General features: G+C 36.8%; 1 protein-coding gene across 4 annotated transcripts; it reads right to left on the bottom strand.

Annotated features, from left to right (window-relative positions):
- LOC145073853 (GDSL esterase/lipase EXL3-like) lies at window positions 1-26472 on the bottom strand. 4 transcript variants are annotated; one of them, XM_079020330.1, is made up of 6 exons: window positions 26141-26472; window positions 25742-25872; window positions 25345-25578; window positions 24175-24430; window positions 1917-2015; window positions 1422-1853 (listed from the first exon to the last, which is right to left on the bottom strand). In XM_079020330.1, the coding sequence occupies exons 1-6, from the start codon at window positions 26460-26462 to the stop codon at window positions 1690-1692; spliced, it is 1206 nt and encodes a 401-aa protein (XP_078876456.1). In that variant the 5' UTR covers window positions 26463-26472; the 3' UTR covers window positions 1422-1689. The 4 variants fall into 4 exon arrangements, with proteins under 4 accessions (XP_078876459.1, XP_078876456.1, XP_078876457.1 ...); XM_079020331.1 differs by having other exon boundaries at window positions 1422-1838; XM_079020333.1 differs by lacking the exons at window positions 1422-1853; window positions 1917-2015 and adding an exon at window positions 1-1288.
- Window positions 26473-26823: the final 351 nt, after the last annotated feature.

Below are 26823 nucleotides of genomic sequence, written 5' to 3'. Positions count from 1 at the left end.
GGATTTACTCTGAAAATATTTAAAAGCATAAATGAAAATCGGTCTTTTCTGGCCGAGATTTTGGGGATGTCACATGCTTGAAAAAGAAAAGCTTGAGCCGACTTGTTCTTCTTCTCATCCACAGCTTCTCCGGCTATTGGTTTAATGGACTCTCATATTCCCTGGGCATCTATTATAGATTCCATCTTAATTGCCACGAGGTGTAGTTCGTGGGATTCAACAGCGGACATTGAAATGGCACTCCGTCATTCTCTCTTGTAACGATTTGGTTGGAAGATGACATTGTTTGGTACCGGATATATTTTGGCATAAACCGGACATGGTGCTCTGATACCAAGTGTTAGAAATGGGTCTGCACAGAGACAAAATTACACAACAGATGCATGCAGGGGATAAATAACAAGAACAGAGGATCAAAATGGGACAATTTTCTAAGCCTTTGTTTTCTTACTGAAAAGTGGAACTTCTACATTGAAAATAAATGAGACATCTACTTCTATTTGAACTTCAAAACTACTTAGAGAAAAACAGAAACATTACTCCACTAACTCCTAAACTAATGGTAACAGGTTTTACCCATTATTTCTACCAGACTCAAGTCAAACTTGACTTGACTGAGTTAGAATTATTTATCCAACAAACCATCCCCTCTAAATAGAACTAAGATGTTAATGTCAAATCCAATGTCTTCCTCTTCTCCTTCAAAGAAGCTGACGAGATGAACTCAAAGGAAAAAACTATCTAAACCAACTCCGGTTGAAATGGCTGATGGGATTGTTGAAACACAAAGTGAGTTGGAGTTGGAGTTGGAGTCTGAGTCGGAGTTGGAATCCGAGCCCATGGTTGTGGAATTGGAGTCGGAGTCGGAATTGGAGTCAGATTCAATCCAAGACACCTCATCAATTGATAAAATAACTTCAGTTGGTGGTGGTTCTAGGCTTTCAATTGCATCCGAGCCCATGGTCAACTTAGTGTATGTCGGACTCTCAAAAGTATGTTAGTGAGGAATGGTGCATTCAGGGCCACAACTCTTGACTCTTCTCAAAGGCCTACATCCTCTCGCACTACAATCTTTGATCCAACACTGAAAGCACAATTATGTGCTCTTGAGGCTGCTCTTAAAAATCTGAAAGAAGAGGCCATCAAAGATAGGCAATACTTTCTCTCTAGGTTTGATGACATTGTAGTAACCTTGAGTCAAGTGGTTACTGCCTTGGGTGATATTCAGGGTCACCTCCACTTGCACCAAAGCAGACATTCAATAGATGATAAGTGCAATTCGAGTGACCTGTAATCAGTAAAGCTTATTTTTTATAATATCAATAAGCTTTTGTGTATAATTAGAAACATCCTTTTGTCAATCAAGTATGTGTAGGCCTTTATGTAAGAAACTAAGAATACATGTAGGTAGGTAAGTAAGTAAGCACCAAAAGTCAGATATGGTTATGGATCAACAATGCGAATATTAATAATAGATGTTCTTTATCTATTATCTATCAAAAATGCTAATATTAATCTTAATCGGTCGAGAAACAAGTGACCATGGAGAAAAAACGAAAGATAACGATATGAAAAGCCTTCCAACATCTTTACAAGATCTTGAGATTTGAAGGTGGAATTTAAGTTCTTTAAGGTCATATATTACTTTAGATATAGCTCTTCTTCTTGCATGGAATGACGATTCTAGGGTCACATAATTAAGTTCTTCAAATTTTTGTTCAGAAAATCTCTAACAATGATTCTATATGCATCCTCCGTAAAATGAAAGCTGTCCCAGAATACGTATTCCGACACATTTGTACATGTGTACTTGCATAAGAATGCCACCTCTATAGTGCCTGTACCACAGCAGCCTATGTTTGAAAAATCAAAACCTGAAATATTGAACATCCTAAATATAAATATTAGAAAATAACCTTTTTCTTTAAAGAATGAACAGAAGTCCAAAATTTTCATGACGTGAATATCCGTGCATTCAAAATTTGTATGTATTATTTGGATTTGTCTTATTAAACCTGGAAAATAAGACAAACAGCTTAAATGGTTGAAATCAAATAAAAATGTAAATTGTTATGAAGGAAATCGGTTGAAAGCATCCTAAGTTTAACTTTCACGCATGTTCATTTTTAAACTGTTTCACTAGATAGCAATAATATTTTTGAATCATTTTAATATTTTAATTATTTACATAAAAGTAAAATCCAGACAAGATATTTGAAAGTCAAATCAAATCAACTAAATCTTATCCATGAAAAAAAAAATATCATTTAAATATCTAATTTGTCCGGTTCACCAACGCCGATAGGCTCCCGTACAAACAGAAACGATCCAATTTAAGGTTCACAAGTTTTATGGGATAATTGATAAACTAAAGAAAGTGTTTTACGTGGGATAATAATTTAAGAGGGTAATATATTTTTTTGATTTTTACATATTTAGTCATTGAGTTTTTTTTTCGTTCATATTTATCTCCTTCAACTTGTTAAACTGTTCACATTTAGTCTTTATGACCGACTACTTCAAGTTAGCCGGTAAAAATGACTTAATAGGGTAATATATTTCTCATTTTATACACATTTAGTCTTTAATATTTTTTATGTTGCAAAATAAATCATTTTTGTTTTTGTTGCAAAATGATTTATTTATGTTTTTCTCACGACATCTTACGTGGGATAGCCATATCGTGATGGGATAGGTTGAGGCGATTGTGCTATATGTTGTAGGCCACGATACCTGGTGTGGGCCGGGTGTAAGCCGTAGACACGGAGGCTTGAGAAGAGCGGTTGGGTTAAGGCGGCATACCAACAAACCCTGTGTACTCCAGTCTAATGACTGATTTGATCTGTTGCATGTTAGCATTCTTGTTCAATGACTAATTAGGCCAGTGTATTCCAATCTGATGAGTGTGGACTCGTAATGCATGATAATACGTTTGTTGTATCGGGTATTTTGGAGGGAAACTCGTTAAACTTTGTGCTTACCAAATTATTTATGTTTTCAGGTTCTATCGTTGATCGTGGAAAGGCGAAGGCAGGACTGTACACACTCATCAACAGTATTGAGGATTATGCGTATCCTATATTACTCTGATTTTCGATCAATATATTTTGGAATAAACGTTTTTTCTTAATAATAGATTTATAATTAGAGAGTTTTGCCTTATTTAAAAATTAAGTTTTTTTGTTGTGAAAATGAGACGTTACACATAAACATCAATAGCCTCACACACTTCATTAATGATTGTCTCACGTAAGATGTCGTGAGAAAAAACTAAAGAAATCATTCATAATTACTGAATGAGTACAAAAACAAAAATGAATTATTTTGAAACAAAAAATATTAAGGACTAAATGTGTACAAAATGAGAAATATATTACCCTATTAAGACATTTTTCCTGGCTAACCTGGAGTAACCAGTCATACTGACTGAATATGTGCAGTTTAACAAGTTGAAGGGGTAAATGTGGACAAAAAAAACTTAGTGACCAAATGTGTACAAATCCAATAATATATTACCTTTTAAGTCATTATCTCGTTTTATTATCGAATGATTACTTTTAAGAGTGAGTCTATACGTATCGTTCGGTCGTTAGTTGCAGAGACAAAATTAAAAAAATGGAGAATGTGGTTTATTATTTTACGTGGCTAAGGATTAATTTTTAAAAAATTATAGATTTTGTCTTTTAGGTTTATGGTTGAATTGGTCCCTCTTAAAATTAAAATAACTCATTTATTCTTATATGTTAAATTTTATATTTTTTTATCCTTCTTAATAAATGAAAATAATTTTGCCATTTATCATTCTTATGTATTAAGTCACATGTTATTTTGTAGTAAATTTAAATTAAAATATATTTATGTGTCATTTTATGGTTTTTTCCATTTTATTAAATTTCATATAATACATAAATGTAATAAATATAATAATAAATATATATCTGATTCATTAATGCAACTTTCCTTATAACTTCTAGATTTTTAAATTGAATCCAATTATTTTAGTTGTTTATTTGTTTAATTTATTAGTTTAAATTTAAAAGATAAATAAACATTTCAAATTTAATAATTAATATTTTATTTTTTTTCTTATAAATTTAAATTTTCTAAATTGTTAGATCTTCTTGTTTATTTTTTTTTAAATAAACTCATGTAATACATAGTGTCACAACTAGTTTATTAATAAGCTAATACATTTAAAATAGAAAATAAACCTCAATCCTCACACCCACCCACCCCATTTTCGTGTGCACCACTTTGTAATAGGGATGAGCGTTTTGTACCAAATCTCGATCCCGTACTGATACCATACTGAAACCGGTACTGATTTAAAAATAGGGGATGGTACTCGGTAATCCAAAATCACGAAGTTTGGGATTTAGTAATGTCAGTATCGGTGCTAGTATCATTTCCAGTACTAGTACCGGTAAAGATAATTCGGTACGGTACTCGGGATTGACTTTCGATCAAATGTGGTAATCAGAAAATCAGGATGATAATTTGATCAATAAAACTTCAAATGTAATATACAAATAATTGTTTTAGAATTTATATATGTTTTTTTACTTTTCACATTATTTCATGTTTTTTACGATCAAAAATAGCATCATATTTTTTTTGTTGATATTTTATTCTAATTTTTGTATACATAATAATTAAAGTAAAATGCACTTCTAGTCCCTTGGTTTGCATAAATCATTAGTTTTTGTCTTAATATTGAGATTTAATTATGGGATCCTTATTTCAGTGTTTGGTCCTGAGAATTAACCATGTGTGCTTCCACCCTTAAATCTAGCCTAATAAATGAAAATCATTTTGTCATATGTCTTCTTCTTATTCATTTTGCCACATGGCTTTTTGTGTTTTTTTTTTCTTATTTTTTTTTCACTTTTTGGGGTTTCTGATTTTCTTACATTAAATTCCTAGAATTTACCGTTATATATGGAATGTTCTCATTATATTCATATAAAGTTATCATTATATTAAATTGAAAATAAATTCACATAAATGTTACAAATATATTGATTTCTTTTTGTCAATTACTTTATAAAATGTTTAATGTTTATATATTGATATTAAATTTTTATTTTTATTAAACTCATATAATATACGGGTCTCACACCTAGTGTATATGAAAAGACCAATACACCCTTTTCTAACTTCCTGCTTTATTTGACATTGTTGATAAACATAGGGGCCATTTCTGTAAATTTTAAAACAAATACCGACGGAGATGGAGGCGGCACCCTCCTAGCATCTCCATCGTATTCTGATGCGCTTCAACAACCGATTGATGGAGGCGGCACCCTCCTAGCATCTCCATCGTCGCCTCTGATGGTCAAAAAAGTATCGTCGAAGCCGGATTACCGACGGAGATTACCGGCGGATCTAGCTTCAACTCGCACTCGGCTTCTTCAACTGGACCTCTCAACAACCAGGATTCATCTACTTTTCCATTTACTATCAATCCATTCTAAAGTATCTTTCCATCTCCCCCAATCCGCCATTGTTGATACGCAAATGAAGCGATTCAAAACTTTTAAAATTCAACACAATCCTTCCATCTACGGTTCGATTATCGCATAACATATCACGGTTAAAAGGGATCTTAACTCTCTCTCTCGGTATTTAACAATGATAGATTCTTGATTCCTGATATTGGTCCTAAAGTCTATAATTTTCTAGTTGCAGCGCTTTCTTCTACTAGGAATTTGGGTTACGCCTCCAAATGTTCAATGAAATGACCACTAGAGGTATTCAATTAGATATAGAAATGTATATTTGGTCATTTTATGTAAATATATAATAGTTGAGGGTTAATTCTGTAATTTACCCTTCAGTTAGTTATAGTAGTTGGAAGTATGTATATAGATGGTAGAGCTGTAATTCATTTAATTCTAATGAAAATATTCTATCTCTTTCTCTCATAATATGGTATCAGAGCTTCCGATTACAATTTCATATTCCGATTGAATCTTCATTCAATTTTGTTTTCTCGATTCTTGTTTTCAATCATATTTTCTTTATGTTCTTCGTTGATTGTGCTATTTCATCATGTCAACCAATTCTGGTTCTAGTTCTGGATCTATTCTTTCTCCCATGGATGATAGAACACATCCGTATTATCTTCATCATTCCGATAGTCCTGGATTCGTTCTCGTTTCACAATTACTTACTTGAGAGAATTACAATTCATGGAGCCAAGCAATGCAGATCACATTATATGTGAAGAACAAGACCGGATTTATTGATGGAACTCTTCCAAAGCCAAGCTCGTCTGAAGTTTCTAATTTCAATGCATGGATGTGCAATAACAAATTGGTAATATCTTGGATTTTAAACTCAGTATCCAAAGAAATTTCAGCTAGTATCATGTTTACTGAAAGTGCGTTTGAAATCTAGAATGATTTGAAAGATCGTTTCCAGCAGAGTAATGGACCGAGAATTTTTCAAATTCGAAGAGAATTATCATATCTCAGTCATAATAAAGATTCGATTGCTACTTACTTCACTAAACTCAAAACAATTAATGATGAACTGGTTAATTTCAGACCTAATTATACCTGTAACACATGTGATTGTGGTGGTGTTGAGAAAATCAAGTAGTATTTCCACAATGAACACATAATGAATTTCTTAATGGGATTGAATGATTCATTCTCCCAAACCAGAGGTCAGATCTTGCTTATGGATCCTTTGCCTTCTATTAAACAAACTTGTTCTCTAATTATTCAAGAAGAGAAACAAATATCCATTCACAGTGATGTACTATGGCTTTTGTTGCTAAAGCTTCAACTCAAAATCGTGGCATACCTCAAAACAACTTCAAGAATAACAATCATGATTGTTTTTTTATACTCATTGCAAGTTGCAAGGTCACACGATTGATAAATGTTACAAACTCCATGGATATCCTCCGGGTTATAAATCCAAAAGTAGGGTTGCTGCAGTTGCTTCTCATGATGATCCAAATGTACAAATGTCATCCATCAACAATGATTTGTCTAACATGTTCAAAGGGTTTTCTCAAGAACAATGCCAACAAATCATGTCAGCTCCCTCCAATCATATGATATCAGTCAATCCAAATGAGGGAACAACTACTGGTAAATGCTATTCCATTTTTATTAATTCAGGGCAAGAATCACAGAAATGGATAATTGATCCAAATGCAACTCACATGTTTGTCATGAATTTTCTATGTTTTACAACAAAAGAAGAGTTTCTCATTACATTGTTACTTTGCCTAACAAGATTACTCTCCTTGTTAATCTCATTGGTGATATAATAATTGATCATCTTTTTGTTTTAAAAGATGTTCTATATGTTCCATCTTTTGACCAGAATTTGATTTCTGTGAGTTCTCTTGTAACACCCCGATTCTCAGGTATTGATTTCTATAAAAGATTTTTCTTAACTTCAAGGTCTACTTGACGAGTTGGTTACCCTACTCGTCGAGTAGTAGCGGGTTGGTCCACGTGTTTTAGTGACCTACTCGCCGAGTCCAAGAAGGGACTCGACGAGTAGGAGCTGGCAGAGGAAAACCCTAAATTTCAGGGTTTTACACCCTATTTAAACGATCATTGGCCTCCCCCAGCCTCCCCTTTACAGCCCCTTGACACTCTAAACCCTAACTTGTGTGGGTGTGCTTGTTTGGTGTGTTTAAGCTTGAAAGAAGAATCTTTGTGAGGAAGAACTTAGGGAAAACAAGTGGACTGAAGCAAGGAACTCGTGGGGATCAAAGATCTACTTCAGTTAACACTCTCTTGAAGGTAATAGGCTGTTACCTTGGCTCATTTCATCTTAAATCTCTTTTGGGTGGGTTTTCGGAAGGGTTTCTTGTGTTTGAGCCAAGATCTGAAGTCGCAACTTCAGATCTGGACTCCTTGTGGCTTCTAGGTCCATAAAGTTATCAGCTTTTACAACTATGAGCCTTCCCTCAAGTATGAGGCTCCCTTACAAGCTTAGTTTTGTCATTTTAAGACCTTAAGGCCTTGCATGCACATAAAGTTTGCAACTTTATGTAATAAACATGCCTTGGGAAGCTGGATCTACAATTTGAAGCCTTAGCATGGCTTAAAAAGCCTCTGTATGGATGAAGGACTAAAGGGACTCGATGAGTCGCATAGTCGACTCGGCGAGTCAGGTGAGTGGCTCGGCGAGTCGGCTAGGTTTTCCCAACCTTTGGACACGTTTAAACATGACGAGTTGTAAGGGGAAAACTCGACGAGTTGGCCAAGGAGTTTACAACCACTGACACTAGGAACTCGACGAGTCACTCAAGTGACTCGGCGAGTTGGCGAGTTATGCCAGGAACTCGGTGAGTAGCTGAGGGTACTCGACGACTTGAGGTCAACATGGACCGTTGACCTTGATAATTGACTTTGACTTTGACCAAGGGTTGACTTTGGACTTCTAGGACATTTTGAGAAATTGGGAATTTACAAGCATGGTTCTATGGTACATTTAGGTGGTGGAGTTTGTACCGGCAATCCGAGAGCTTGAGTTATCTTCGAGTCGACAGTGGGAGGTGAGTTAACCTCACTATACTCAAGGGTCTAAGGCACCAAGGTCGACCCTTTGGATTGTTATCTGGTTATGTGATATGTAGTATAATCTATTAGATCGGTATCCTAGAGGGTAGGATGATATTATGTGATATGTGGTATGACCTGTTAGTTCGGTATCCTAGAGGGTAGGATAATATTATGTGGTATGTGGTATGATCCGTTAGATCAATTGTTGTCTATAAAATGTTATGTGATTATCTGTTATATGTGCACATGTTTGTTTGGCGGTTGAGGCTTGTCTGCTTTGTGCGAGAGCCAATAGACATGGGCATTCCAACTTGTTGGTTGTGGGCCGTGAGTATTCCATCCCGAGGATGACTGGACTCATAGTATGTAGGCATTCGAACCTGTTGGTTGTGGGCATGGGGTAGTCCATCCCGAGGATGATTGGACCCATAATATGTTGGAATTCCAACCAGATGGTTAAGGGCCTAGGGTATTCCAAACCGATGGTTGACTTGACCCATAGTATGTTGTTTATGATTATATGTGTATTATTGTGGGTATAGGTATTTTGGGGGAAACTCACTAAACTTCCGTGCTTACAGTTTCAGTTTATTGTTTCAAGTACATCAGGGGATCGTGGCAAGGCAAAGGCGTGATCGTACAGCTCCTCATTTTTTATGACTTTGTTTCTGGGATACTCTGATATGATACATTTTGAGAACAAGTTTTGTAATGCTTAATAGATTAGAAATGTTTTTAAAAGTTTAAATTTGGCATGATTTTTATGGGTGTTACAAGTTGTTATCAGAGCCTTGCTTTGAGTGAATTAGAGGAACATTCATGTGAATCCAGTATCAAATCAAGGAAAAGATTTTAAAATGATTTTTAAATGTTTTCAAAATAAGAAAAGGAGGATGTAGGGTGTACGATCAACCGGAGCCAGTAAGTAGACCCCCAAAATACCATACAGTATTTGATTATGTGATATGTTAGAACAGCATGCTAGTGCTAGGGTAGGGATCTTCAGGAAGTGCATGATATAATTTCCTTATTACATGATGCCTGCTAGCCTAGGGTTTCCTTTATATGAGATTGACATCATTACTGTAGTTGCTTAGGTAGTGTATGTTTTTTTGTCGGCAGATCTGTGTGACCTCTTCTGTCTGCGCCGCGCAGACATTAGCCTTCACAGACTGTTTGTTTTTTTGAAGACTGCAGACCTAAAAATGTATGTGCGCCCTCTTCTTGGCGCAGATGTAGACTAGAGTCTTCTAACATCTTCAGACATCTTCTAGCCTAAAAAAACATATATATCTTTATTTTTTTTAAGTTTTTTTTTAATTTATATTTTTTCCAACTTTATTAATGATAAAAAAAAATTACAAAACTTAAAAAAAAAACAAAAAACAAAAAACAAAAAACAAAAAACAAAAAAAACGTTCGACGATACAAACATGATATTTTTGACAAATTTATAAATAAAGATTTATTACAATAATAGTCGTGGAAGCTGTTTATATAAATATGAAAAAAAAATCACAATATATATTCTTATTTTTTTTCCAAATTTTGTAAAACATTATTTAATACAGTATCGTCAATTTCTCGAGAAAATATGTATGGTGCGTTTTTAATGGATTTAATTGAACAAATCAAAGTTTGTTTCCATCCATTTATGTATCAAATTCTTTGATCACTAATTATAACGTTTAGTTATAACTTTGCAACCAAAGTTGTTGGTTTTTATCAAATATATACGTTAATTCATATCATTTTTATTTTTATTTTTTATACATTAATACATAAAAATTGATCTAGATTCATTAACTATTTATAACAAAGACATAAAAATTTTAAAAAATCACTTTGAAGTTTAAAAAAGTCAGTTTATTTAGATTTAAGTTTATTTTAGTAGCCCGCAGATGTTAAAAAAACAAACAGTTTTCTTTTTTCAGACTGCAGACGTTTGGTCCACCTCTTCTACTGCAGAGGTCTATAGATGTGGTCCGCAGACTGCAGACATTTTGCCTCAGAAAAAACAAACATCACCTTAGTGTATGCATCGTGGTTATACATAACTAAGATCTTATAGCCTGAGAATGTTTGATTTGGCATAATGTTCTGTTCTTGTTTGATTGGGAGCTTAGGGTAGGATTGGATATTCGAAAGTCTATGGGGTCAAGCGTTATGTATGACTAGCATACACTAGTGCTGCAGGGTTGGTGGAAGTTTCGTTGATGGGTGGGTTGTTTGAGGCTGGTAGGTCAATTGTGAGACAGTTAGCCTTCCTCTAGGAGTGAGGTTGAGCGACCACCATGTGTATGTATATTGTTAGGGTGTTGTAGTGATACTTGAGACAAATATGGGTAGGTGCGAAAGGTAGTATGGGCCCGTACTACTGAAAGCACAGGACCCATACGCATAGCAAGGAAGTCACAACCCCTTGGGTTTAGTAAGGAGTTGATTCCCAGTTATTTATGTGGATTGTATGATATCTTCCTGTTATATTTTCAGTATGGTGGTTACGAGGCGTTTCGTGACAGGATCTGGATCAGGATCAGGACAGGGCGATCAGAAGGCCCCCCACAGCGCCTGAGGCTATCAGCCAGGAGGGGCTAGTGTTGACAGAGGACCGTGTCAGGGAGATCATCCGCAAGGAGGTGGTCGAGATTGTCTGGAGTTAGATTCCGGAGTTGTTTGGGACTATCAAGCCTGATATGATGGAGTACATTGATGACATATACGCAGCCCTTTCCGAGACAGCTGTCGCTGCAGCTACCATGACCGTAACAGCGGCAAGGGGAGGAGTGGGCTGAGTTTTTCAGTACCGGGACTTCGATAGCACGAAACCCCAACTTTTTATGGTACTCAGGATCCCATTATAGCCATGAGGTGGCTGTCAGACGTAGAGGGGTGTTTCTTTACATGTTCATGCCCTACTGACCAGAAGGTCAGATGTGCCCTGAACCTGCTGAGGTCTGGGGCAAAGGACTGGTTGAGATTGATGATGGGGTCGTATACGGATGACTATAGAGCTGATGTTACTTTGAAGCAGTTCAGAGACATGTTCCGTGCTCGCTACATTCCAAGGGTCGAGCCTAAGCAGTTATCTCAAGAGTTTTTAGAGTTGAGACAGGATAGTGAGACGGTGACGAAGATCACCTATATGTTTAATGAGAGGGCGATGTTTTGCCCGGATTTTGCCTCGGAGCAGGCTCAGATGACACGCTATCTGAGCATGCTCAAGACTAACATCCGTCATTTTGTTGCCACTTATAGATGCGATACTCTGTTGGAGTTGCAGGAGGCCGCCAGGTGGCGTGAGTTAGAGATTGAGCTGCTGTTGAGGGAACAATGGCAGGCCTCGACGCAGTCGCAGCCGGCGCCGAAGCGGTCCAAGACCACTGATACCAGGATTGGGGGATAGCCAGGTCGCACTTGTAGGAAGTGTGGAAAGGCTCATTCAGGGACGTGCCGAGCAGGGATTGGGTGCCACCGATGTGGCAAGCAGGTCCATCTGGCCAAGGATTGCAGGCAGCCGACTCCGACTTCCGGAGTCAGGCTTTGCTATCATTATGAGCAGGTGGGCCATATGAAGGCCCAGTGTCCCTTACTAGCCGCCAAGCCAGTGCAGGCTCCAGCGCCGGCTACATTGAGGATCACGGATGGGAGACCAGTTAGGGCGGAGCCTCCGAAGGCTCAGGTTCGTGCCTTCCGGCTTACAGCCGAGGAGGCCAGGGCAGCACCAGATGTGGTTGCTGGTATGTTTCTATCCTTATTCTCATTTGTTATATTTGTTATATGCTTACCTTTTGTACCTGTGATTAGGTACGTTTTTAGTGAACTCCTTGCCAGCATTAGTGTTATTTGACTCGGGGGCGAGTCGGTCGTTTGTATCTCAGACTTTCAGTAGGGAGTTCAGTGTGCCAATAGCTGAGCTAGAGTGTCCGTTGCGAGTCTCCATCGCCAACGAACACAGTATTTCTACTTCTTTGGTCTACCGAGGATGTGAGTTGGAGATTTTCGGAGTATCCTTTCCGATAGACTTGATACCGATTCCCATGGGGGAGGAGTGCGTGATTGTAGGGATAGATTGGCTTAGTCGTTTCGGTGCCATGATATATTGTGAGGGTCATCGAGTGGTAGTTCGAAACCCAAGTGGGGGAGAACTAATTGTATATGGCGAGGGCACCAGAGTGGGATTAGGGTTTTGGTCAGCTGCTAGGGCTCGGTAGTATATTCAGAACGGGTGTTCGGGTTACATGGCATATGTGGTGGATACGCGAGACAGAGGTCAGATTTCAGTTTCAGAGGTTCCAATGGTCAGGGAGTTTGCTGACGTGTTCCCGGAGGAGTTACCAGGAGTACCTCTGGAGAGGGAGGTCGAGTTCCGGATCGACCTTGTGTCGGGTGCGGCTCCTATCGCCAAGGCGTCGTACTGGTTGGCGCCACACGGGATGCAGGAGCTATCATCACAGCTGTAGGAACTGCTGGGCAAGCAGTTCATTCGACCTAGCAGTTCTCTATTAGGAGCACCGATCCTCTTCGTCAGGAAGAAGGACGGTTCGCACCGAATGTGCATTGATTATATGGAGCTAAACAAGTTGACGGTGAAGAACTGTTATCCACTCCCTAGGATAGATGATCTCTTTGATCAGTTACAGGGTGCATCTTGGTTCTCCAAGATTGATTTGTGGTCGGGATATCATTAGGTCCGGGTCAGAGAGGAGGACGTGGAGAAGACCGCGTTTCGCACTCGTTATGGTCATTACGAGTTCGTGGTGATGCCATTTGGGCTGACCAACGCGCTATCAGTATTCATGGACCTGATGAATCGGGTCTGCAGACCGATGCCTGATCGCTCAGTCATCGTGTTCATAGATGATATCTTAGTGTATTCCAAGACCCGAGAGCAGCAAGAGGAGCACCTCAGGGAGTTGTTGGGAGTTCTGAGACGAGAACGGCTTTATGCCAAGTTCTCAAAGGGTGAGTTTTGGTTGCGAGAGGTCCAGTTCCTCGGACACCTCGTTAACCAGGAGGGGATTTTAGTCGACCCGGCCAAAATCGAGGCAGTCATGCAGTGGGAAGTGTTGATGTCTCCTTTGAATATCAGGAGTTTTTTTAGGATTAGCAGGGTACTACCGGAGATACATTCGGGATTTCTCAAAGATAGCAGTACCCCTCACTCGTCTGACGAGGAAGGGGGTGGATTTCCGGTGGGGCCTTGAGCAGTAGAGGGCGTTTGAGACTCTCCGTCAGTGTTTGTGCAAGGCTCCAGTCTTGACACTTTCGGAGGGAGTGGAAGATTTTGTGGTGTTCTGTGATGCATCCATCACGGTATAGGGGTGGTCCTCGTGCAGAGAGGATGGGTGATAGTCTACGCGTCGTGGCAGCTGAAGCCGCATGAGACGAGATATCCTACACACGATTAGGAGCTGGGAGTGGTGGTGTTCGCTCTCAAGATATGGAAGCATTACCTGTATGGGGTCCGTTGTACCATATACACGGATCACAAGAGCTTGAGACACATCATGGATCGGCCGAACCTGAACATAAGGCAGCACAGATGACTGGATGTAATCAAGGACTATGATTGCGAGATCCTTTACCACCCCGGTAAAGCAAATGTGGTGGCGGACGCCTTGAGCCGCAAGTCAGCTGGGTCTTCCACCCCAGCGATGTGTATGAGGATAGAAATGGATTCTCCACTTGTGAGCTTGATCAGGGATGCCCAGGTTGAGGGCATGCGACCGGAGAACTAGAAGTTGGAAAGGATCAAGGGTGAGAACACCCGGTTTTTGCAGGATAGTCGGGGATTATTGACCCGATGCGGTCGGGTATGGGTTCCGATGTTTGGTGGATTCAGACAGATAGTCATGGAGGAGGCTCATAAGTCTCACTTCTCTTTTCACCCGGGGGCCACCAAGATGTACAGAGACCTGAGTTTGAGTTACTGGTGGCCATGTATGAAGTGACCAATCGCTTGGTATGTCGAGAGGTGCTTGACCTGCAGGATGGTCAAGGCCGAGCACCAACAGCCGCATGGTATGCTGCAGCCTCTAGAGATTCCCATGTGGAAATGGGAACAGATCACGATGGACTTCGTTACCAAGCTGCCAAGGACGGAAAAAGGATTTGATGCTATATGGGTCATCGTGGATCGATTGACCAAGAGGGCCTATTTCTTGGCAATACGGGAGAGTTCGTTGGCCGAGAAGTTGGCCGACATATATGTCCGTGAGATCGTTGCTCGCCATGGGGTTCCGGTCTCCATTTTCTCCGACCGAGATGTTAGATTTACCTCCCGTTTCTGGCAGAAGTTCCACGAGGAATTGGGCACGCGGTTTCACTTCAGCACAACATTCCATCTGCAGACAGACGGTCATAGCGAGCAGACCATTCAGGCCCTCGAGGATATGTTGAGGGTGTGTGCCATTGACTTCGGTGGGAGCTGGGATTCCCACCTACCGCTTGAAGAGTTCGCCTACAACAACAACTATCATTCCAGCATTGGCGCTCCGCTTTTGAGCTGTTGTATGGGTAGAGATATCGCACCCCAGTTTGTTGGGGTGAGGTCGGACGCAGGGTGATGGGAGGGACAACGATAGTCCTGCACACTACCCAGAAGATTCAGCAGATTAGGCAGTGACTACAGACTGCTCAGAGTCGGCAGAAGAGTTACGCCGACAGACATCGATTTGAGTTAGAATTTCAGGCGGGTGATATGGTACTCCTGAAGGTCTCACCCTGGAAGGGTGTGATTTGCTTCAAGAAGAGGGGGAAATTGGGTCCCCGTTACATTGGACCGTTCAGGATCATTGTCAGGGTTGGCAAGGTGGAATATTGGCTAGAGCTACCGGAGGAGCTTAGTCAGATCCACAACACTTTCCATGTTTCGCAGTTGCGAAAGTGCATTATGGATCAGGAGGTAGTGTTGTCGTTGGATGATATTTAAGTCGATGAGCAAAGAGGCCTGTAGCCATATTGGAGACGAAGATGAAAATTATTCGGAACAAGGAGATACCTTTAGTGAAGGTACAATGGGAGCATTAGAGGGGGTCCGAGTGGACGTGGGAGCCGGAGGTAGAGAAGAGGGAGCACTATCCGGAGCTATTCACCACGACAGACTTCGAGGACGAATTTTAGTTCAAGTGAGGGAGAATTGTAACACCCCGATTCTTAGGTATTGATTTTTATAAAAGATTTTTCTTAACTTCAAGGTCTACTTGACGAGTTGGTTGCCCTACTCGTCGAGTAGTAGCGGGTTGGTCCACATGTTTTAGTGACCTACTCGCCAAGTCCAAGAAGGGACTCGACAAGTAGGAGCTGGCAGCGGAAAACCCTAAATTTCGGGGTTTTGCACCCTATTTAAAGGATTATTGGCCTCCCCCAGCCTCCCCATTACATCCCCTTGACACTTTAAACCCTAACTCGTGTGGGTGTGCTTGTTTGGTGTGTTTAAGCTTGGAAAAAGAATCTTTGTGAGGAAGAACATGGGGAAAACAAGTGGATTGAAGCAAGGAATTCGTGGGGATCATAGATCTACTTCAGTTAACACTCTCTTGAAGGTATTAGGTTGTTACCTTGGCTCATTTCATCTTAAATCTCTTTTGGGTGGGTTTTAGGAAGGTTTTCTTGTGTTTGAGCCAAGATCTGAAGTTGCAACTTCAGATCTGGGCTCTCTTTAGCTTCTAGATCCATAAACTTATCAGCTTTGACAAGTATGAGCCTTCCCTCAAGTATGAGACTCCCTTACAAGCTTAGTTTTGTCATTTTAAGACCTTAAGGCCTTGTATGCACGTAAAGTTTGCAACTTTACGTGATAAACATGCCTTGGGAAGCTGGATCTACAATTTGGAGCCTTAGCATGGCTTAAAAAGCCTCTGTATGGATGAAGGACTAAAGGGAATCGGCGAGTCGCATAGTCGATTCGGCGAGTCCGATGAAGATTGTCGTGGGCTCGGGGAGTTAGGTGAGTGGCTCGGCGAGTCGGCTAGGGTTTTCTCAACCATTGGACAGGTATGAACGCAACGATTTGTAAGGGGAAAACTTGACGAGTTGGCCAAGGAGTTTACGACCACTGACACTAGGAACTCGACGAGTCACTCAAGTGACTCGGCGAGTTATGCCAGGAACTCGGTGAGTAGCTGAGGGTACTCGAGGAGTTAAGGTCAACATGGACCGTTGACCTTGATAGTTGACTTTGACTTTGACCAAGGGTTGACTTTTGGACTTCTGGGACATTTTGGGAAATTGGGAATTTACAAGCATGGTTCTATGGTACATTTAGGTGGTGGAGTTTGTATTGGCAATCCGAGAGCTTGAGTTATCTTCGAGTCGACAGTGGGAGGTGAGTTAACCTCACTATACTCAAGGGTCTATGGCACCAATGCCGACCCTTTGGATTGTTATCTGGTTACGTGATATGTAGTATGATCTGTTAGAACGGTATCCTAGAGGGTAGGATGATATTATGTGATATGTGGTATGACCTGTTAGTTCGGTATCCTAGAGGGTAGGATAATATTATGTGCTATGTGGTATAATCAGTTAGATCAGTTGTTGTCTATAAACTGTTATGTGATTATCTGTTATATGTGCACATGTTTGTTTGGCGGTTGAGGCTTGTCTGCTTTGTGTGAAAGCCAATAGACCTGGGCATTCCAACTTGTTGGTTGTGGGCCGTGAGTATTCCATCCCGATGATGACTGGACTCATAGTATGTGGGAATTCCAACCTTTTGGTTGTGGGCCTGGGGTATTCCATCTCAAGGATGATTGGACTCATAGTATGTTGGCATTCCAACAAGATGGTTGAGGGTCTGGGGTATTCCAACCCGATGGATGACTGGACGCATAGTATGTTGTTTATGATTATATGTGTATTATTGTGGGTATAGGTATTTTGGGGGAAACTCACTAAGCTTTCGGGCTTACAATTTCAGTTTATTGTTTCAGGTACATCAGGGGATCGTGGCAAGGCAAAGGCGTGATCATACAGCTCCTCACTTTTTATGAATTTGTTTCTGGGATACTCTGATATGATAAATTTTGAGAACAATTTTTGTAATGGATAATAGATTTGAAATGTTTTTAAAAGTTTAAATTTGGCATGATTTTTATGGGTGTTACATCTCTTACTAAGAATCAAAGATTGATGATACAATTTACTTGTCATCATGATTTGATCCAGGATATGAAAGAAATGAAGATGATTGGAAAAGCTGATTTGTGTCAAGAACTTTATATGTTGGATGAGAAAAGCCACAAGAAAGACATCAAGATTTGTTCTGTTTCTTTAGATGTTTGGCACACTAGATTAGGGCATCCATCTAATAAGTGTATATCACCGATAAAAGAGTTGTTATCTGTAAAAGTTGCGAATACAGATCTCTCTCATTGTTCTATTTGTCCTTTAGCCAAATAAAAACAACTGCCTTTTGTTTCTGTAAACAATATGGAAAATGAATGTTTAGCCCTTGTGCACTGTGATATTTTGGGTCCATTTTCTACTTCATCTATTTAAGGATTTAGATATTTTTCTACAATCATTGATGATCATAGTAGATATACTTGGATTTATATGTTGAAAAACAAGTCAGATGTTATTACCATCATTCCAGCATTCTATCAAATGGTTCTTACTCAATTTGATAAGAAAATTAAAATCTTTAGGTCTTACAATGCTAAAGAGTTGGATTTTATAGATTTTTTTCATCAAAAAGGGATTATTCATCAAAGGTCATGTGTTGCTAAACCTCAGCAAACTTCTATGGTGGAAAGAAAACATCAACATTTGCTTAATATGGCTAGAGCATTATGTTTTCAATCAAAATTTCCTTTGAATCTATGGAGTGAATGTATTTTAACTGTAACTTATCTCATTAATCGTTTGCCTTCTCAAGTTTTGAGCAACAATACTCCTTATCAGAGATCATTTGGCAAACATTCATCTTATTCTCAATTAAGAAGTTTTGGATGTTTGGCTTATGCTTCTACTTTGGCTGCAAACAGATCAAAATTCTATCCTAGGGCAAAATCTTGTGTTTTTGTTGGTTATCCTCCTATCATGAAGGCTTACAAACTCTATGATCTTTCCAAAAATGAGTTTTTCATTTCCAGAGATGTTGTATTTCACGAATCAATAAAATACTCAAGTTCAGACATCTTCTTTTTTGATGAATTTATGCTTCCCATTTCTACAAATGAAGATGTTCCTTTTCTAGTTGAAAACAATGATCATTCTCATTCTGATCATTCACATGATTCCAATTCTTCTTTTTCTTCTGGAAATTCTTCTCATTCACAAAATTCCAATTCTTTTCATAATCCTAGTATTGCTACTAGTAAGCCTGCTAGAAACAGACAACCACCATCATACTTAAGTGATTTTAATTGTAATTCTCTAATACATCAAAAATTATCTTCCAATACACCTTATCCTTTGGAAGATGTTCTTAGCTATGACAGATTTCTCTAAATCACAAAGCCTTGGTCATGAATATTGTTGGATTAGTGTCTAAGTCCATAACTATTTTGGTATGTACTTGACCCGATGGTGCATGGTCCTTTTGGGTTGCCTTCACCAAAGCAAATTGATAGGATGAATTATGGAGAGAAAGGATTAAATATGATTTATTAATATATTATGGGAATAATATATTAAAGGAGAAATCATATTGTTTAATTAATATTAGTCAAGAATTAATTGGTAATTAGTTTTGTGACTAAAAGAGATTAATTAAACTTAAGGGACTGGAATTGTAATTATAAGATAATTGCAATTTGGGCCATAGATTGCCTTATATCATAAGGTGGACGAATTCTATGGGGGAAGCCCATATGAAATCGTCCAAGGCCTTATGGAAAGGGCTCTATGGGTTACTTAGGGCTTAAGCATCCAAATTAGGGTTTCCTTATTAGATAACCCTAATAGCCTCACTATATATAGAACCCTTAAGGCTCAAAAACGTGGTGATGACTCCTTCTAGGGTTTGTAGACGTTTTAGGGCAGCCTCCATCCTCTCTCCTCTTCATCCTCTTGCTTATGGTGTTTGTGAACCATTAGAGGAGTGACAATTGTGACTCTAAGCTTTCTAAAGTCAATACAAGGAGATTTGGGATTGTTATTGCTACATAACAATCAAGGTAACATCTTAAACCTATTCTCATGTTAATATGATTACTTGAATGCTAGAATTAGGGTTTATAGTCTTGGATAACTTGCATGTACAATAGAGAAACCTAGATCCAAGCATTAGGGTTTGTATGAGCACATAGGATGTTCTTAGGACCAAAACCCATCAAATATTTCAGCAAATTTTGAGCCTCAATGGAAGCAAACAATACTTGGACCATTATGCCCTTGCCTTCTGATAAACATACAGTTAAATGCAGGTGGGTTTATAAATTGAAATATGGAAGCAATGGTCAAGTTGAAAGACATAAATCCCGATTGGTTGCCAAAGGTTTTAGCCAACAAGAAGGAGTAGAATTTTTTTGACACATATACCCATGTTGCTAAATTAGTCACTATCAAGATGTTGCTTGCTATTGTTGCTGCCAAATCATGGAATTTAGTCCAATTAGATGTCAATAATGCCTTCCTCAATAGAGAATTAAAAGAGGAAGTTTTCATGGAAATACCACCTTGTTTCAAAATCCAGAAGGACAAATATCCTAGCAATGTTTCTTTGGCATGTAAACTCAACAAATCCATATATGGTCTTAGACAAGCTTCAAGACAATGGTTTGAGAAATTTTCTTCATTCATGTTATTTCTAGGATTTACTCAATCAAAGTCAGATTACTCTTTGTTTTTCAAAGGATCAGGATCCAATTATGTTGCTCTTTTAGTATATGTAGATTATATTTTGATTACTGGATCATCAACTACAGAAATAAAGTTTCTTAAGCAGCAACTAAGTGAAAAATTCAAGCTCAAAGATTTGGGTTCTCTAGGCTATTTATTAGGATTAGAGGTGGCTAAATCCAAAGAAGGAATCTTAGTTTCACAAAGAAATTATACACTCCAACTGATTGAGGATTTGGGTTTCTTAGTAGCTAAACCTGTTTCTACTCCTATGGATCCTAGAAATAATTTGCAAAGTGATAAAGGTGATTTTTTGATGATCCTGCACGATACAGAAGATTAGTTAGTCGATTATTATACTTAAACATAACAAGACCAAACATTTCTTTTTCAGTTCATAAATTGTCTCAGTTTATGTCTTCTCCAAGAGTTCCTCATTATCAAGCTGCTTTTCATTTGGTGAAATAATTTGCAAAGTGATAAAGGTGATTTTTTGATGATCCTGCACGATACAGAAGATTAGTTGGTCGATTATTATACTTAAACATAACAAGACCAAACATTTCTTTTTCAGTTCAGAAATTGTCTCAGTTTATGTCTTCTCCAAGAGTTCCTCATTATCAAGCTGCTTTTCATTTGGTGAAATATTTGAAACACAACCCTGATCAAGGAATTTTCTTATCTACTAAACCCAACTTCAAATTAAGGGCCTTTTGTGATGCAGATTGGGGTAAGTGTTTATATTCAAGAAGATCTATTACTGGATTTTGTATATTTCTTGGTGATTCTTTAGTCTCGTGGAAACAAGCTACTAGATCTTTTTCTTCAGTTGAAGCAGACTATATTACTTCTACTACTTGTGAGATCATATGGTTGAGACAGTTGTTATGAGACTTTGATATTAATAATAAAGAAGCAACATTATTATTTTGTGACAATGATTCAGCCATCAAGATTGCTACCAATCCGATTTTCCATGAACGCACCAAACACTTAGAAATAGATCTACATTTTTTTCGATAAAGAGTTCATAATCAGACTATTCGATTAGTTCCCATTAAGTCTCAATTTTAGTTAGCAGATTTGTTCACAAAACTGCTACCATCTACCAAGTTACTTCCTCTTATGTGCAAGATGTCTTTGTAGAACGTTTATTCTCCTCTTCCATCTTGAAGGGGGCATATTAGATATAGAATTGTATATTTGGTCATATTATGTACATATATAATAGTTGAGGGTTAATTCTATAATTTACCCTTCAGTTAGATATAGTAGTTGGAAGTATGTATATACATGGTAGAGCTGTAATTCATTTAATTCTAATGAGAATATTTTATCTCTTTCTCTCGTAATATATTCGTTTATCTACACTGGAGATCAATAACATTTCTATGAATGTTTAGCAGAACCGCTAAATAAATAAACCTTTGAGCTTCCTTGATGATGTGAAAAACCAAAACCAGGATGTAAACGATTCAATTCTTTCATTTTTTTATTCTTCAAGGGATGTGTTTAGAGAGTGGGGATTGTGGTATTAGTAGTGATCAGTGATGATGGTGGTGTTTGGAGATGGTGGTTGTGAGCATTTTGACCTCTAGACCAGACCTGATCGGAACTGGATCCGCTTCAGGTCCGGTCCAAGTCCACCAATTTCTGCAAAACCAGTTTGGTTTGATTTACTCAAAATACTTACCCCTAAAACCATAATATATAAACTAACTTTCAGTAAACTTTAGCGAGTTGTATCATATGCACCTAAAGTTGTATCGCTCCAACAGATACAAGAATCGAAAAACTCGGACCTGGACTGGACTGGACCTGGACCGTCATTGATCGGTCTAAAGTACACCAATTTATATGAAACCAGTCCGGTCCAAGAGCCGGTTCGGTCAAAATGATCACCCCTACTTCTTGTGATGAAATCACAATATCAGGACCAAATGATGATTTGTGCAAACCATGAGGGCTAAAATTGTATTTTACTCAAAAGTTTATTTTAAAAAATAGATAACTATTAAATAATAAATATCAGAAAGTGGTCATTTCATATACGATACCACCCATTTTATTCATTTTAACTAGAAAGGTTACCCCCGCTACGCGGGGGCCAGAAGATTTCAATGTTGTTTCCGAATCGATAAAATGACAGATATAGAAAGTGCAAGAATGAAAAGCCCGGGCTTTGCCCTAGACCGTTTTTTTCATTTTCATGAAAAAATGTAAAAGTTTTGATTGCAAGGACCAGAAGTGTCAAAATGGCTAAAGAATTAAAGGGGTTGGAATTAGCAACTTTTTAGAAAAGGGATCAAAGTTGTCAAACCGTTAAAGTTTTGTGGCCAAACTTTAAATATTAAAAGGTTCCTAAAAAGTGTAAAAATATTGATTGCAAGGAACAAAAGTGAAAAATGTAAAAGTTTGGACTGCAAGGACCAGAAGTGTCAAAATGGCTAAAGAACTAAAGGGGTAGAAATTAGCAACTTTTTAGAAAAAGGGATCAAAGTTGTCAAACCGTTAAAATTTTATGGTCAAACTTTAAATATTAAAATGTTCCTAAAAAGTGTAAAAATATTGATTGCAATGACCAAAAGCATGAAAATGGGTAAAATAGTACAAGGATCAATTTTGCCAAAAAAATTGCAAGTTTACTATTCCTTTTCTTCATAACTTTAATATATATATATATATATATATATATATATATATATATATATATATATATATATATATATATATATATATATATATATATATATATATAGGAGTAGGATCAAATGAGAACATTAAAAAGGTTGAGAACGCGAGAACAAAGTATATTCATTTGCGATTCCATGTATTCATTTGTGGAGAAATGATAAATTTTTACGTATTTAATTTCAATTGAAGAGAAAAAACATATTCTTGTTGTTTGTGCTTAAAAATTATCATTTATCCACAAATGAATACATGGAATCACGAATGAATATATTTGTTCTCGCGTTCTCAACGTTTTAGGTGTTCTCATTTGATCATTTCCCTATATATATATATATATATATATATATATATATATATATATATATATATATATATATATATATATATATATATATATATATATATATATATATATATATATATATATATATATATATATATATATATATATATATATATATAATGACTTACCTACATACAATAAAAGTGGTTTACCACAACTTTTAAAAGAACGTAACTATAAACTATTTGTATGTTTAGTACAAACATATTTTATTTTTTGTCTAATCAAATTCCTGTCCGTTTTGCTAAAGCAAAGTGCCATTCAGGTTTATCACTAAATTATAATGCAAAATACAACTAAAATACTAAATAGTACTAATAGAAAAAAAAGTGCATTATTATTTTACTAAAATGCCCAAAACGGAACTTCATTTAACTATTTCTAATTTAATCTGCACGAATACGATTAAATAGGAATATATAACAGGAAAAAAAAAAAGCATCACTATACTTCCACTTTTTTTGTTTCAAATAAATACATAAATAAAATGATTTATCATCCACTTCTTTATATATACTCTCACTATCATATCCTTGTTATCCAATTCTTATCAAATTAACTTACATTAACGTACCATCAGTGTGGGACAAAATGACAATCGGAAGAATGTTTAACATACAAAGTGTTAATGTTACAAACTTATAACCCTCATTGATGTTTTATGCTTAGTAATTTAACTTAAATTGGTAACTATTATGAGAGTATAAGTACATAGTTGTATACCTTTTTACCCAAATATATAATTGGGAGAAAATGCATGAAAGTATAATGATGTTTTTATTTATTTTGTAATGAAGGAATGAGAAAACATACCATATTTTGCAGGGTTTTGGATCATATCAAGTGGAAGATAGTAAGCATCAACGTAAACCATCTTTGCAAAAGGGAGACGCTGGCTTAAAGAATTAATCTCCATTGATAGCATGGTGTTGAATAATTCTGCCAACTCATTGTAGTTCTTAACACATTCTCTTTGTATTCCTCCTACTAATGTTCTTTGTGAAGGTAGACATCCTATTGGTGGTAAACTGAAAACTCCGATTCTTCGAACACCTAAATTGTATAAATCCTGTTGATTTTTCAACCATGAAGTTAGTGTCCTTTAATGTAATAGGTATGAATAGATGGTGTTCATTTGAATGGATCGATTCGATCTGATCCGATTAAGTGAATTCAAATTGATTTTAGTTTTCAAAACATAGATCTAAATAGGCCAAACCAGATTAAGATCTGATTTAAACCAACCAAACATAATTAGGTTGGATTGGATTTTACAATTCGGTTTTCAAGAGTAAAAATGTTTATAAAAATAAAAAATAAAAAACATAAAAAAAATTGACTTTTAACATTAATAAGCTTGATTAATCAAATTTAAAATCCAAAAAGTATATATTATATGCCCATTTAGTGAACTAAAAAAAACTAATGATTTGTTAATCAAAATTTATACTATTAATTAAGACTTTTTTATATGGTACATGCTTTCTAATTAAATCTAAAAACAATTCTAATAAGTTAACAAATCATTAAATATATATATATATATATATATATATATATATATATATATATATATATATATATATATATTATAAGTAAAAAATATAAATAAATAATTGTTATTCAGTGTTTGGTCTATTTCGTTTTTGTATCATTAACCAAAACTAATCATAAATCCAAAATAATAATTCAAATTTTATCAAAACCAATCCATACTAGTAGTTTAATCCATATTGTCTAATTAAAGATTTTATCTAAATAGTCAAGAACAAATGAACAACAATCCCCAAGTAAGAAGGTTGAAGAACTATGATATTGGGTCCATTTTAAACATATTATTAGTAAAATGAAAAAACTATGGAAAACCAACCCGACCCGATGGATCCATCTAGAATTTATCCATTTTGTTTGGCTAATTGATGTACTAAATCGTGTCATGTTATATATATGTATCACAGTAATTAAACCATATATAGTAGTTACCTGTAAGAATGAGGAAGCAGAGTCCACCAGAAGACGAGAGTAGGATTCAAAGTCAAAGTGGTATCTTCGTAGAGGGTTATTAAAATACGTATTGGTGACGTCATTACTCCCTGTTGCCACAACGAACAATCCTTTGCTTAATATATCATTTATTGCTTCCTCACCTGCCATCGACTTCACCTTCTCCAAGTATTCTTTGAACAACTCTATTTGTCCCGGAAGTGATATCACCGACTGTACGTACACATGCATTCATGGGCAAATAAGTAAATTCACACAATCATAAATTCACACATATCTAATCTAATATATTTAGTCTTTAATATATGAAGTTATGAACGATACTAAATATTAAATATTAGTTAAGTAATTAATTATCATATCCGTATATGCGTACAGCAAGCTGAGACGTAAGAGGATCATATCCACCACCTCCCGATGCAAAGTTCACTCCGGTTCTTAGATCTTCGATCGGTAGTCTTGGGCCAAGATAAGGTGGCAATACTTCTTTGATTCCTAGTTCTTCAACTGTAAATTATGGGAGTAATTACATCAATAAACTATAAATAAGAGAATTCAGAACATGCTAAATATTGTCATCATTTACACAATATGCATATCTTAATTCTCTTCCAAAACTGCCCTCATCAACGACATTACTTTAAGTATAATTTACATATACATATATAGTTTTTAAGCGACTACTATTTAGAGGTTAATAATTAGATCATATAAAATTAATAAAAAGAAAGATATCAATATACAAGCATATGTATGTATGTATGTATGTATATACCAATGAGATCGGGAGGAACTTTGCCATTAGAAAACCTGCCGGTGGGTTGACCTCCATAAAAGTCTTTTCCATAAGGAGGGTAATTCACCTTGAAAACTGTCGCTAAATTATTGTTGTTTCCTGTATCTACTACTGAATCTCCAAACACTATCACTGCTGGCACTACATGAGTACCCTCATTCAAACGACAACGTTTTCCTAAATCACATGGTGACTGATTTGAATCATTGCTCATGCCACTACACTGCAACTGCAGCAAAAGTAGAAGCGGAAGAAGAAGAAGAAGAGAAAGTTGTCTATGGAGGAGGAGGAAGACTTGCATTGCTATTTTCGGTAAGTTCTTAAGAAATGCTCTTTTCAAACTTATATTTAAGAGCATTAAATACACACATATCCAACTAACTATATAACCCTGTCATATGTTTGTGATTTTTTTTTTAATATTATTTCTTCTTATTCTTATGATCAACAATCATTTTTTTTCATTTTAAGTAAACTAATAGCATAATTTCTTGTTGTGGATTTCAATTTTCAACGTAGATAACTACAAAAATCATCATGAACGGAAAGAAATGAATTTTCTATAGTTTTAACTCTAAAAAGTTAATGTGTTTGTTCTAAATATCTTGAAATATATACTAGTATATTTTAATATTCTTGTCTATTTTCTGAAATACATTACA

The sequence above is a fragment of the Lactuca serriola genome, chromosome 9 (assembly GCF_051521515.1).
Source record: "Lactuca serriola cultivar US96UC23 chromosome 9, Lser_US96UC23_V15, whole genome shotgun sequence".
NCBI lineage: Eukaryota > Viridiplantae > Streptophyta > Magnoliopsida > Asterales > Asteraceae > Lactuca > Lactuca serriola.
The sequence above is the reverse complement of the archived record's forward strand: the minus strand, read 5'-3'. Positions and strand labels throughout refer to the sequence as shown.

Coding starts and splice junctions, on each gene's coding strand:
- LOC145073853 (XM_079020330.1), bottom strand. CDS start 26,462: ATGCAAGTCTTCCTCCTCCTCCATAGACAACTTTCTCTTCTTCTTCTT. Junction 25,873..26,140: donor AGTTCCTCCCGATCTCATTG/GTATATACATAC, acceptor CATAATTTACAG/TTGAAGAACTAGGAATCAAA. Junction 25,579..25,741: donor CTCTTACGTCTCAGCTTGCT/GTACGCATATAC, acceptor GTGTACGTACAG/TCGGTGATATCACTTCCGGG.